The sequence below is a fragment of the Nannobrachium achirus genome, assembly GCF_963921795.1.
Source record: "Nannobrachium achirus genome assembly, chromosome: 9".
Lineage (NCBI taxonomy): Eukaryota > Metazoa > Chordata > Actinopteri > Myctophiformes > Myctophidae > Nannobrachium > Nannobrachium achirus.
Window position 1 is genome coordinate 52,749,973 of NC_137818.1, and position 15,211 is coordinate 52,765,183.

Sequence of the window (15,211 nt, forward strand, 5' to 3'; positions counted from 1 at the left end):
GTAGGTGATCGTACTACAGCGTCACATACTGTATCAGAAGCAGCAGATCTACAAGCTTTTGAGCTCGGAGATCCGCTACTTGTGCTATTTTTAAATTTGAATCTTGAACAGTTATGTCCAAAACTATGGGTTTCCACCCGACAGAGACAGACATGCTACTTACTTGATTTGAATTCAATTAAATCACAGATGTTTGTTAAGGAGTGTACAAACTAAAGTGTCTTAACACTTACTCTGACAAAACTGACCCTGCAAGTGTCTGTATGTTTTACACTTTCAGAGTCAAATGAACGTTCTGGATTTTTTTTCTCTGTGTTGGGAAATGAATTCTGAATTATTTTTTCTTCTTACTTGCTTTACAGGACAGCGGAAGAAATGGAAGATTGGATACAGGTACGCATGCAGCCATGCGCACGCACGCACACACACACACACACACACACACACACACACACACACACACACACACACACACACACACACACACACACACACACACACACACAGAGTGCCCCAGCTCTATTAGAGAATGGTATTAGAGAGGCTCTGTGTGTGTGAGTGTGAGTTGTGTTCTCTCATAAAGCCTCTCATTATTGTGTCGTTTAGCTCATAACAGCTGAATAAAGCTGATTAAAAGCCTCCAGGGGCTGGAGCATTGGAGAATAAAGACTTCCTCTCCCCTCTCTCCCTGTCAGGGGTGTCGCTGTCGCACCAAATTCTGGGCCCTGGGTACAAGGATTGAAAAATAGCAGATCTACAAGCTCACAGCGCGGCGCTGCAAGCTTGTAGATTGTGAAAATTCTGAATATTTCAAATCCTTCTAAGGTTTTTTTAAAAATGTTTCTATGTCAGTGCTGCTCAAATATTTTCATGTGAAGGTCCCCCAAAATTATATGTATTTGGCCACGGACCCCCATCTCAAAATATTTAGTTCCAGGGACCCAACCGAAGCAGAATTTTAGTTTCTAATGTTCACTTAAAAAGTACATATATTCAAAGATTTGCACACATTTTCACAACTTTTGAGCTTGTATATCTGCTATGTTTCAATAGCTAAAGTATACAATAATGAAGGCCCCTCCACCTTGGGCCCTAGTAACTCAGTCCTTGCCTGACTGCGAGCGCCAGACATCTCACACTACGTTCACTACGTTTCACTCCGGGAGAGTCTGAGATTACTAGGGCAGATTCTACTTCGGCGTGGGCGGGCTAAAGCCTATTGACGTCACACACACACACACACACACACATACACACACACACACACACACACACGCGACGGCGACGTGGCGTGACATTGCAAAAATACGTTATTTCTCATAACATATTATATGTCTGCATGTTTACGTTAGTGCAAAATGGTATTAAAACGTGAGGAAACGGCACTATTTCATAGTTTATTAAAATAATACGAGTCGAGTCTGACTCCGCCATGACAGTTTTCACGGACCAATCAGAGTCCACTAGACTCTCACGTGGGCAGAGGACACCAATCAGAGTCCACGAGCGAGTCTCACGTGAGCTCAAGAGCTCTGTTTGGAGGGGGCTGGGACCGGAGCATAGAGTTCACGTGCCCCAAGCATACAACCCTGATTGGCCCATTCAATGCGCCCGCTCTTCAGGCGCGCTCGAAATAGAATAAAATATGTGCAGCTTCAGTCCACACTACAAACCACCCACCAACAGGGGGGGGTGATGTGCGGACTGAAGTGTCAGGCTAACTCAGTCCCACTTTTCCCCCCTTGTGTCTCCTCCTCTCTCCCACGTCTTTCTCCTTCCCTCCTGCAGGAGATCTCGGCGACCATCGAGCGCCACAAGCAGAACAGTGAAACCTTCAACAAAGCGTTCAACAGCTCCTTCTCCCGCGAGGACGACCACCAGCCTGAGTCACCGGTCAGTCCCTGTCAGCCAGTCAGTCAATTCAATTCAATTCAATTCAATTCAATTCAATTCAATTCAATTCAATTCAATTCAATTCAATTCAATTCAAAGGGCTTTATTGGCATGGGAAATCATAAGTTTCCATTGCCAAAGCAGAAGTGTACACAGTACAATAGAATCAATATAATACAATCAAAATAAAATATGTACAATTTAAAGGGGTGGAACAGTTTTCATGTATGGAGATTACTCGATGCAGACAGTGCAAGGATGTGTACACCATGATCAGTAGTCTTTAAGGTGGTTGTGTTCCATTTGATATCCTTCTCCTATCACAGCAGCTCATTGTCGTACTTCACCCAGCAGATGTTTTTCATAATTTCATCAGTTGTTTTCAAACTCTCCTTGTGTGGTTATGATCTGTGGGAAGTATGTGTCTCCGATGTCTTGGTACAGTGGGCAGGCGGTTAGGAAGTGTAGTTCAGTTTCCACTTCATTTTGTGTGCAGTGGGTACAAAGTCTGTTTTCTCTAGGGAGCCAGGTATGCCTATGGCGGCCTTTCTCACAAGACGATGCTCACTGAGTCTGTACCTAGTCAAGATTCTTCTTTGTTTTGGGTCTGTCACCTTGCTCAGGTATTCAAATAGCATTCTAGTTTGCTCTGCTTTTGGGTTGCTTCTCTCCAATGTGCCCGGTAGCACATTTTGCTGTTTTATAATTTGGTTTAGTCCAGTGAGTTTTCTGTCAGGTGGCTCAGCTTGTGTTTGTGTGCAGAGTTCCTGGACCAGTCAGTCAGTCAGTCAGTCAGTCCGTCAGTCAGTCAGTCAGTCAGTCACTCAGTCACTCACTCACTCACGGATCATCCTGTTAACGACTAATGTCTTCCCAAACGGATATACAACAGCTCAACCATCAATGGAAGTCTTGCTATATTACTCACTAAACTTTAGTGAGTACTACTATTATAGCACGACTGACCTGACTGAACAAGACATGACTAAACCTACGTAGAGACGCTTCCCAGAACTGTGTCATGGCCTAATAGGGTTCTAACTCTGACACACAGTTGTATACAGAGCAACTCTATGGATGTGTTCTGACCCACTTTGGCTTGTCTGGTGCTGGACGCTTGCCAGCCCTGTGGTTGATACAAGCCAGAGGAGCAGCCTTGCTGGAGCCACACTGACACCTTGTGGTAGAGATGTGAAAGTGCAGTGTAGGGGTGCCTAGTGCTAGCCTGATACTTCAGTCCGCACATCACCACCCCCAACGAAGTGTGTGATTGAGTCTGACGCTTGCAGTCAGGCTTGCCTACTGCCTTGTGATTAAGGCTCATAACCACACATATACAAGGCCCTATCTTGCCTTTTCCAAATGCCTTACCCTCTTTTGCCTAAACCTTTTCGGTATTTTTTATTGTTTTGAAAAACATTTAAAAATTGCGCAGGTTCGAGCTCGATTAACTTTGCTTTGTGTCGCTCCCTGTGTCTCTCTCTCTCTCTCTCTCTCTCTCTCTCTCTCTCTCTCTCTGTGTTTCCGGTCCATCTCAACTGTACTATCCAAATAAAGGCAGAAAAGTCCCCAAAATACATATTTAATATTTGTTTTTGTCTCCTGCAGGGTCCCTGGAGCAACAACACGTCCATTGACTCAGATGGTGAACGGCTGCATGAACGGGTAAGTTAACCTGTAGAAAAAGGATCAATCGCTGAGATAATTTGTTTATTCTTGGAACACAGTTCTTATTTGACGCGATATGAAACAAGTCATAATGAGGGAAAGAAACGGGACCCAGGTAGGATAAATGACGTCAGACTTGTGAAAAATAAAACCTTTCTGCTATTCTGAAATGCAGTTGCAACCACTTGGTGTCCCCAATTATTGGTAAAAAAGCGTTCAAAACATTTCTGAATTAAGTGTCCAAAATGGCAAAAAATAGATCTCCTGTTGTCTCCTAGGGCGCTCAGATGGCACAGGGGTAAAGTCTAGTAGAGGTGTGTATCTTCAATCAATGGCCTGAAGATTCCATTACGATTCACCTGCTAACAATTGCATCCACATTGATGGATCTACATTTTCTATATTTTCTGAGGACCATTTTTTTCATCAGTGGTTAGAAGCAGTCAAGTACATTATTATGCACTCCTTTTGTTCAGTGCTGTAATTTGTAAGCCAAATTAAATAAATGGATTTGACTGCAATCTGAACAAAGACTTGCTCTGTCGATTTGGAGAGGACCTCAGTGTAGTCAGGAAGGTTCATTAGCCATCGAAATCTAGCAGATGGATTTATAGACGCTAGTCTAAAGCATCCTTTCAATGATCAATCAACTTGCTTGGATCAATTGAACTAACGTAGTATACATACTGTAGAGCGTAGAGAGTAACTATTTATCAGTATCACTGTTCTAGAGAGAATCGCTGCAATAGACGGAAAGAAAAGCTTGTCTTCTATTAAAGATGTATTCAGTGATAATGAAAGTGGCCGGGGGTCATCTTGTCCCTTACTGGCCTTACAGTGTGGAAATGTTTCGTTTTTTACACCATTATAATGTTCTCGTTTTGATCATTAGACCCAATCACTGAATATCGGTAGGCTTCAGCTTCAGGATATGTATGATACTGATTTACTACGAGACTGTGGCATTTTATGAGTTCAGTAGTTTACAATCTAGGCATTTGGCAGACGTTCTTAATTCAAAGCGACTGTGATTCTCAAAACTTTTATTTTGACCATCATAACTAAACATCATAACATAACTATGGCCATACTCTACCCTGATTGGTCGAGGACTGGCTGGCCACCTCTGAAAACTGAATCTAGCTATGCTCGTAACACGGGCCATGGTGGAAGTCCTTATATGGTCAGCACACATTCTAGTGAGGAGAATGAATGGAAAATGTACCAATTATATTTGTATTATTTGAATGAAATACAATCACTGAATATACCTTTAAACAGTCTCTCCTATGAAGACAGACATTCTGTGATTATGTGTTACTGGCACCTCACTGCTCCGTCTGTCTTGCGAGTGGAAATCTTAACGCAACTATGGCACAGATTTCACACTTCCTCCCACAATGCATCTGCAATGACCATCTGGCGGCTCGCTTTGCTGTCGTCGCCTTGCTCTGATTTCACTTTGTCTTTTTCTGTTGTTCTCGTTTTAAACCCACTTAAACCCTCTTTTATACTTTGGCGTGCAACGGTGTCGTATGAAAACAGCCAATCTACAAGCTGGCGATGCTTTCGCGATCTATTACATCAGGTCTTTTGAAAGATTTTTGGCTAAAAGGACTTGCCCAAAAGGCAAGGTTGAACGTGGTTCAGTAAGCTGGTGGAAGGGAGGGGGGTCATGGGGATCATAGGGGGCCAGGAGTGTTGGGGTGGGGGGTAAGTTAACGGAAAAGGAAAATAGAAAAGGCCAGCCAGCAGGGACGTGCAGAGAATATTATAGAGGCAGGGGCTGAACTATCTAAAAGGGCCTTTTGGTGAAAATATTGAAAATAGCAGACCTCCAAGCTCACAACGCATCGCGGCGCGACGCGTTGTGAGCTTGGAGGACGGCTATTTTCGGTACTTGATACTACACTAAATTTCTTTCAACATAAGATGCTGCATTCAAGTTCAGGAGAGTTTGGACAGGACAATTCTCTTGAATGCTGCCTTCAGGTATGGCATTGAAAGAGGGCATTTGGCATTTCTTTCACCAGAGTAAAAAACTGCACTAATTGTTCTGGAGAGGGCACTTTTTACAGACGGTTAAAAGGGCAGGGGCTCAAGCCTCCTTTGATGTCTATGTATGCACGTGCCTGCCAGTCAGATAGACAGACAGACAGACAAAAGGGCAACAAAAGAAGGCTCCTTCCTGCCCGGAGTGTGACATCACTTCCTTTCTCTCTCCCCGGTGCAGAAGAGCTCCAAGAAGAAGGAGACGTGCAAAGGCTGCAACGAGAGCTTCAACTTCACCAAACGCAAACACCACTGCAAGACCTGCGGAGCGGTGAGTCACACTAAACACCACAGAACGGGTGCACATTATTGTGTATCATTATTGTATGCTTTAACTATTGAATAATAGCAGATATACAAGCTCACGCTGCGAGCTTGTAGTTCTGCTTTTTTTTTTTTATCGTGAAAATTTGAATTTTGACCCGATTCTATGAGTGTCTTTTGAATCCTTCTAAGATTTTTTGAAAAACCTATGTTTCTATGTCAGCAATCTGGCCAGCCATCGTCAAAGAAAAGGTCCTTTTCACTTAAATGGAGCTCAGTTAGTCACTTCTTGAGAGACTACTATGTCAGTGGTTCTCAAACCTTTTCATGTGAAGGACCCCCAAAATGATATGTATTTGGCCACGGACCCCCATCTCAAAATATTCAGTTCCAGGGACCCCCTAGAAGCAAGATTTTAGTTACAAACGTTCGCTTTGAAAATACACATATTCAAAGATTTGCACACATTTTCACAACTTTTTCAAAAATAGCAGATCTACAAGCTCGCAGCGCGGCACTCGGTGCAGCGCTGTGAGCTTGTATATCTGCTATTTTTAACTGGTTAAAGCGTTCAATAATTCTAGGCCTAAATCAGTTCAGTTCAGCCTATCCTTACCTCCCCTTGGCCTTTCTACTGTAAATACCATTTGTTCTATCTTTTTTGTTTTACGACAACAATGTCATTTCGATTTTTTTCCGCATAGTACTGTGTTTTATTTGTCTGTAGGCCTATCATATCCTATAAAACCTTCTAATAAAGTCTTCAATCAGTCAATCTTTGTTTCCCCTTCGTTGCCCCCTGCAGGCCATCTGTGGAAAGTGTTCCAAGACTCTGGACAAGACGTGTCGAGTGTGTCCGGAGTGCTTCGAAGCTGCCCCTGAGGTGAGACGAGTGTGTGTGTGTGTTTGTGTGTGTGTGTGTGTGTGTGTGTGAGCGAGCGCGCGCGCGCGTGCGTCAGGCAGACAGGCGATTAATGTATTGTAGACTAGGGTGACCATATTTTCAGGTGTTCAAACCGGGACGCGAACCACTGTTGCCTAAAACCGGGACCCTAAAAGCAATGCGCACGTTACCGCACAAGTGCGTGCCCATTCTCTAACGTTCGTGCACGCGCACATACACGCAGGTACAGGCAGTGAGTGACAAACAGCCTCAGCGTTGAATTCAGACACGCAATGTATTCGTTAATGTTTTCTGAGGTGAAAAGAACATGATAAATGTCTTTGCAACCACTGAAAACAGCTACTATTATTTTAATTCTGCCGAAAAACGGGACAATTTTGTAAGAATGTTGAAAACCGGGACATATTAGTGTTTTAGAGATATTTGATATTTTGTTCATAGATTCCATATAGTTTCATGGTTTGACAGCAACGATCATCAGTGTATTTTGGGTTCATGTCAATTTGTGTTTTCAGATATTTAACCACTTGAAACGTCAATACTTAATAAACTTGACCTTTCACTCTGTACATAGTCTGCTCTTTTTCCCCTCTACACCAAAGCTTTTTGCCAAAAATAGCCGATCTACAAGCTTACAACGCCTCGCGCTGCGAGGCGTTGTGAGCTTGTAGATCTGCTATTTTTGGCTAAAGTTCTCCGAATATGGATACTAGGGCTCAAGTAGTTCATAATAAAAAAAGAGAAAAAATGTTTCTATCACACAAAGATTTGGAGGACTCTGAGGACTCTAACTCTGAGGACCCCCTACGGGTCCCGGACCCCCTGTTGAAGACCCCTGCGCTAGTCTATGCTCTCCTGCATGTTTAAAACCAAAAGTGTTGATGACAGCCAAAAGCCTATCTGTACTCACCACATGGGGGAGCTGTAGAACTGGCTGTCCATGTTCAAATATCTCTGTGGGGACAGCATGTTTGGAAAGATAATAATTTTGGCGGGCCTTGATGGCGTCGTAAATACTGATTTTACACTTGGTTGCATGCTGAAAATAGACGTTCTACGACGCGTTGTGTAAGCATGTAGATCTTCTACTTCAGGGCACAACACCCGAGCGCAAATCAAACATAAAATTACTTGTCTTTCAGTTCTCCTGGATCTCTTCTCCACAAGTCCCTAGACTAACATTTAGTCTAGCTTTTATTTAGTGACGAAATTGTCAATATATAGCGCCGTCATCATAGCTTAGTTTTTATTTAGCCTTTAAATTGTTTTGTCAGTGAAAAAAGGTAGTCAACGTACATTTTGTTTTGTCCAAGTTTTAGTCAACAGAATGAACACTAACTAGGGCATTAACGACTTGTGATTAGTCGACTCGACTCAGTAAAAAGTTGAGTTGGAGTCGACTTTATCGTTTGACGTCGTCATCACATCACACACGACCCCCCAATAATTTTGGGGGGTCCCCAGATGATTAACTTAATGTGAAACATTGTTTTCTCACTCAACTGTAAACAAACCAACATTAAGTTTAAGTGTATAGAGGGTATCTTCACATTTCTAAAGTGCCAATTTAAGGACTTTTTAATACCTCTAAAATGGCAAATTAAACATTGTCCAAATTGTCAAATACATAGAGGCAGAAATTGTGAAAATAGCAGATCTACATGCTCACAACGCCTCGCATCACGAGGCGTTGTGAGCTTGTAGATCTGCTATTTTCACAATAGAATTTTTTATATTTTATTTTTTTACTTCGACTTTCTCTGGTGTGAGTCGACTTGTGTAATGAAGTCGACTGGGTCGACTTGTCGACTTTTTCGTTAAATGCCCTAACACTAACTGTTGCGGTGGTATGGCTGGGCCTCTCAGAGGCAGACGGTGACAGGGGACGGCTACCTGCTGTGTGGACACCTCCATATGCAGGAGAAGGGAAGGAACTCCTGGACCAAAGTGTGGGCGTCTGTGACCAGGACGGAACCTCTGGTCCTCTGTCTGCACGCCAGTGGACAGGTAGGACCGTCTCCTATCATGACACTTAAAGCCCCTTTAGAACAGGTACACATTATTGTGTATCATTATGTTATGCTTTAACTATTGAAAAATAGCAGTGTCTTTTGAATCCTTCTAAGACTTTTTGAAAAACCTATGTTTCTATGTCAGCAATCTGGCTAAGCCATCGTCAAAGAAAAGGTCCTTTTCACTTAAATGGAGCTCAGTTAGTCTGTTCTTGAGAGACTACTATGTCAGTGGTTCTCAAACCTTTTCATGTGAAGGACCCCCAAAATGATATTTATTTGGCCATGGACCCGCATCTCAAAATATTTAGTTCCAGGGACCACCCCGAAGCAAAATTTGAGTTACAAACGCAGATAAATATTGTGAAAATACGCCTCGCGTTGCGAGGCGTTGTGAGCATGTAGATCTGCTATTTTCACAATATTCGCCTCTTGCTTACTTAATATTTGACCAGTCCTGTCGAATATTCGACTATTCGAATAATTTGAGGTTGAATAATTCGAATACTAAAAATCACTATTCGTGAATGCCCTAGCGCGAAGTGCCGCGTTGTGAACCCAACACCCACTTCATCCATTTCTTATTCCTCTGTTCTTTCGCCTCTCCAGGACTCCAAGGACCGCTCGCGGACCGTCCCGCTGTCGGGGGCCGAGGTGGCGCCGGTGCCGCCGCCGGCGTCGACGGGCGACAAGTTGTCGTCGTCGTCGGAGGCGAAGCACCAGCAGCACGCCTTCCGGCTGAGTCCCAGCGGCCAGACGCAGACGCTGCTGCTGGCCGCGCACGACGCAGAGCTGCAGTTCAAGTGGCTCCAGCTCCTCTCCAAGGCCTCCCGCGGAGAGGCCGCCGCCGCCGCCGTCGGCGCCACCACGGACACGTCCTTATTAGGCACCAAAGCCGAGCACAGGAAGAGCCAATAGCGTAGCGGCGGGCGGGCGGCCGCGTGGAGGCCCCGCCGCCGGACTGACTCTCTGACTCCCGCCCACCCCTCCCCTCCCCTCCCCCTCTCTGCCTGTGTACAGAAGAACACACATTACTTGAATTCGTTTGACCTTCGCACTTTTTTGTTTGTTTGTTTGTTTTTTTTGTTTTGTTTCTTTCGAAAAGGACCACTTATTACTTCCTGTATGTGCCACTTTATCGCTGTTGTCACGACCACACACACTTTCTCTCTCTCTCTCTCTCTCTCTCTCTGTCTGTATTCCTCAGTCTCTCGCTTGGCCTCTCTGCCTCTCTACACACACGCACACACACACACACACACGCACACGCACGCACACACACACACACACACACACACAGTGGTTGTGTTTTATGAGAGTTTTTTATTTCTGGGCGTTGTCGCCGTGGTCCAATAGGAACGGAGATGGGTGTGTGATTTGTATTCTATCTTCCAGAGACCAAGAGAGGACATTTTTTAAGATGGCTCCCCGTCGGATGTTTTTATTTGTAAGATGAAGTACCGTGTATACATCATGTGACTGTGTTGTCAAGCATTAAGCCCCCCCCCCCCACGCGTGTCTGCCTTTCCCGTTTGGGTGAGTGTGTGTTTTTAGCGTCTGTGAGCGTGTGTGTGTGTGTGTGTGTGTGTGCGCGTGCGCATGTGCATGTTGCTCCTGTGTATAATTCCAGTATTGAATGATAGCGCCCCCCCCCCCCCCCCCCTCCTCTTTTTAAGCCTAATTTATACTTGGTCGCTTTGCCGTAAATAAGCGATCTTCAGTGATGGAACGTAAGTCGGGATGTCCTCACTCAGTCCCCGCTCGGGACACAGATTGTACAGTATGTAAACTATTATAGTGTGTTGTAAGGAAAACAAAGACAAAAAAAGATGACATTTTAACTTAAAGAAGGTAAAAAAGAGACGTTGTACGCTTGTGGCTGGCCACCCCATGCTCCACTGTCACTTGTATATCGTAACCCCTCCCCTTTAATCATATAACTCCTACCCCTCCAAATATGGTTTTATGGTGAGCCTCGTCCTTACTTTAACCCGCCAGGCTGACCGTGTTCAGGTTTTAAATGTGAACTGGAGCCCGATCCGATTCCATGCCAGACTTTTAGCTCGACTGTCGGTCCCAAATCTGGAGAGACGTCCTACCCAGACCAGCGATGGCCGACACAACACAAATAACTATTTCATACATAAATTGTATATTCAATTTCAACATAAAAAAATAATAATTTTATTTAAACACTTAAGCCCTGTTCAAACATTTTCCAAAACCTTCAAAGAATGTCTGCTGCTTACTTTGACATGCCCAAAACAGGGCCGGCCGATGGAAAGTGGTTAAAAGTCGGCGGAGGATTGAATGTATCGGTCGGGCTCTATAGCGAACCGCTCCGTTCGTAGCCTGGTAAATCCTTTTCCAACTATAGGTTCCCAATTGTATGAGCTATTCATCTGCTTGTAAAAACCAACCATAGTGAAGAAGAGACTGGTCGGCCTTTGACTGCTCACCTCCTATCAGCAACAACTTAACCACTTAACCCATTTAGGCCTGGGATTATTGACTGCTTTAACTATTGATAAATAGCAGATATACAAGCTCACAGCGCGGCACCGAGTGCCGCGATGCGAGCTTGTAGATCTGCTATTTTTGAAAAGTCGTGAAAATTAGAATTTTGACCCGATTCTATAAGTGTCTTTTGAATCCTTCTAAGGTTTTTTTTGAAAAACCTAATGTTTTTAATTTTTATGTCAGCAATCTGGCTTAGCCATCGTCAAAGAAAGGGTCCTTTTTTCACTTGAACTGGAGCTCAGTTAGTCTGTTCTTGAGAGACTGCTATGTCAGTGGTTCTCAAACCTTTTCATGTGAAAGACCCCTGTGAAAAAAATATTCATATCTCAAAATATTATAGTTCCAAGGACCAAAATCTGAGTTACAAACGTTCGCTCTAAAAATACATTATTCAAAGATTTGCACACATTTTCACAACTTTAAAAAAAAATAGCAGATATACAAGCTCACAGCGTGGCACACTGGTTAAAGCATTCAATAAGTCTAGGCCTAAATGGGTAACCCTGTATAATTATACTTCAGTCACTGGGCTTCCCCAGTGGACCATACTTGGCTGGTCCCCTCTACACACCAAATCTCTTCTCAGAAAAGTGTGCATCTACAGTAGATCTGCTATTTTCAGCGAACTTTGGATTAATAAGACCAGAAAACAGAATGCTGGGGTTTCAGGTGGTTAAGCAAAAGTTAAGGAATCATCCTTCCATCGTCTCTGTGCATGTAAAATTCAACTCATATTTATGTACGGTGCTCTGAAAAAACCTTGCTGAAAGCTCAACCCTTCTCCCCCTGGTCACTCCAGAATGCGTCCTTGTTGTACTGTAAGTGAGCAAAGTCAGTATTGAGTGTTTTAACTTGGATTGTGCGCCGTTGGGAAAAAGCTGTCAAGCATATCATAAATAAACAAGCAGACTTGTGGCACGTTCAGTGTCACGCCGATGGCATCCTTTTGTCCCGTGAGTCTCTCTCTTTGTCTCTCTCTCTACTGCACATTCATAAAACCTGCATATCGTCGTTGTCGGGTGAAAACCTGAAAAATGTCCAAAACCGTTCGTTTTGCATTTTCCATTTTTAAAATGATTTAGACTAGTGAAAACAGCCGATCTACAAGCACACAACTTGGAGAAATGAGTTTTTCCACCCGACAACGATGATATTAGAGGTAATACATATTTGAAATACTTTATAAAGTGAATAGATAAAAGTGTCTGCAATTGAATGTAATAGTGGAAATGGCACTGCATGAAGGCAAGAAGACCACAAGAAGACTTTTCTTCTTTGTGCAGTGCCACATTTGGTTGACTTTTCTGATTACTTTTGTTGCATATTTGCATATATCTCTAGACATAATGTGCTTTATTAATGTGCTTTAGTCATATCACTGGTTATTGTCATATAATTATAATAATGGGTATAATTTCTGTAAATCTGTCAACTCAACCAGTCACTGTTTTAACTGTCACAGGGAGTGTTTCCTGAGAGCTTAATCTAATGAAGCGATTTGCATTCTCCATGAATTTAAATTTCTGTTCTTTTTTTTTTTTTTTTTTCTTTTTTCGTTTTTTGATTTGTTGAATACTTTATCAGCAGTTCGCATAGGAAAAGACATACAAAGCCAGTAGGCTACAGTTCAGACACAAGGTCTGCTAATAGGATTTAAACCCAAGAAAACACTATGGCTTTGTTATGGTTGGGGTCCTTTGTACTCAATTCATTGAATACATTGAAATTGAAATTGAATTCTAAATGAATTGTTCCAAGGACCACCTGGAGTTTCCACCACTGCTCAAATTGTGAAGCTCCAGGTCAAGGTGTCAACACTGATTTACAATTCTCTTTGTTTACCTGGAGACTGTCTGGTCTAGTCCCACCTCTAGACACCCCCCCTCCCCTCTCTCTCCCCCTCTCTCAATTTAATTCAATTCAAATGGCTTTATTGGCATGAGAAAACATACGTTTACATTGCCAAAGCAGAAGTGTACACAATACAATACAATCAGTTCAAAATATGTACAGGTGAAAACAGTTTTCATGCATCAATGTTACGTGCAGGCAGAGCAGGGATATATACATTGGTTTTTAAGGTCTCTCTCTCTCTCTCTCACACGCACACACACACACACACACACACACACACACACACACGCACACGCACACACACACACACACACACACACACACACACACACACACACACACACACACACACACACACACACACACACACACACACGGTTTTCATGTATCAAGGTTACATGCAGACAGTGATATAATGATATAGTAGTCTTTAAGGTGGTTGTGTTCCATTTGATATCCTTCTCCTATCACAGCAGCTCACAAAACATGGGATTTATTTGTATTTTTATCATTGGTCATGTTTTCAAACTGTGGGAAGTATGTGTCTCTGATGTCTTGGTACAGTGGACAGGCGATTAGAAAGTGTAGCTCAGTTTCCACTTAATGTTGTGTGCAGTGGGTACACACATTCTCACACACGTATAGGCCTATATGATTCAGGGTGTTATATCCTTTTAAACAGTAAGAGGCACACACACATATTCTTAAATTATTAGATTGTATGTAAGTTACACATGCACACACACAAAGAATACCTATACATTTAACATTCTTAGATTCAGATAGGGGATTTGGCCTGTTCTGGACACATGATACCCACAGAAGGCCCGCCCACTCTTTAAACTGGAATGAATCCATATCCATTGATGACTGGGTTAGATTAACATAATGGCTCTCATTCGCTACAACCAGCAGAGACTAGGCCTCTTTAGTTTCTGTGTAAACCCACAAAGACAGTAGCCTTGTAAGCCTAGTACCTAGACTTACTTCACCATTTTCACTTGAGACTTAATTGGCAAGACACAACCCAGGTAAGGTAATTTGGTCTTTTCTTGTGATGTTTGTGGCACAAATATGAATATTAAGAATCAATTAATGTGCCACTGTTATTTGTTATTAATTTTTTAAAGAGATGTTTTTATTATTTTGTAGTTTATTGTCATGTTATGTGGGTCCAAAATAAAGCTGTTTAGAAATGTTTATGGAAACAACAACATCACATAGAGGATGATGTCATATGTCCATGTATGGTTCAGCAATTTAAAAAGGGAAATAAATAAGAAAATAAATCCTTGCAACATGCAACCAGTGGAACAAGTACTCAAAGTGTTTACTTAAGTAAAAGTATCAATACTGCAATGCAGAAATACTCTGTCACAAGTAAAAGCCCAGAATTCAAAATGAATTGAGTAAAAGTAAAAAAGTATTGGCATAAAAGTATAAAAGTAGCAAGTAATCATTTAGCAGTATGTCCCATTCAAAATGTAAATATAATTTTAAAAAACCTTTTGAAATTAGCAGATCTACAAGGTTATAGATCTATTTTCAATTGGCCGAAATGTATAAGAATGAAGGGGGTTATGTCTGTTTTGTCTAAATATACAAAGTAACTAGTAACTATAGTAAAAGTATAATATTTGTCTCTGAGATGTAGTGAAATAAAAGCACTGAAAACTGGAAATGCTCCAGTAAAGTAAAAATACCTCAATATTATACTTAAGTACAGTACTTGAGTAAATGTAGGTTACTTTACACCACTGCTTGCAACATGTAACTCCTTGCAACTGCTTGCAAGTTGCAACCATTATCCCACAGTTTCTAAGAGTTGTGCATTGGTGTCCACAGACTTAGAACTGTTTTGTTGCAAAGAGTTGCATTGGTGTGGACTGGTCTTAGGAATATTGGCACCAAAACAATGTTTTAAGTGTGTTTTTATTAGCACGTGCATTCCATACTTTCAATGGGGCTGGACCACATGGAGAAATTACATTGTCAAATTGCGACAGGCATTGTCCCCTGCTTTGCTTGTGTAAAAGATGATATA

The 15,211-nt window shown here is 42.4% G+C and overlaps 1 protein-coding gene across 2 annotated transcripts in view; it reads left to right on the top strand.

Moving 5' to 3' along the window:
• Positions 1-11,415, top strand: part of fgd (faciogenital dysplasia) — a 121,643-nt gene extending 110,228 nt beyond the window's left edge. Inside the window, exons 13-19 of one of the 2 annotated variants that reach the window (XM_080733748.1) lie at positions 363-393; positions 1,789-1,893; positions 3,502-3,558; positions 5,795-5,884; positions 6,683-6,769; positions 8,654-8,788; positions 9,403-11,415. In XM_080733748.1, the coding sequence (XP_080589874.1) occupies positions 363-393; positions 1,789-1,893; positions 3,502-3,558; positions 5,795-5,884; positions 6,683-6,769; positions 8,654-8,788; positions 9,403-9,711 (814 nt within the window). In that variant the 3' untranslated portion in view covers positions 9,712-11,415. Of the gene's footprint in view, positions 1-362; positions 394-1,788; positions 1,894-3,501; positions 3,559-5,794; positions 5,885-6,682; positions 6,770-8,647; positions 8,789-9,402 lie in introns of both variants that reach the window. The other variant, XM_080733749.1, reaches the window with a different exon arrangement.
• Positions 11,416-15,211: the final 3,796 nt, after the last annotated feature.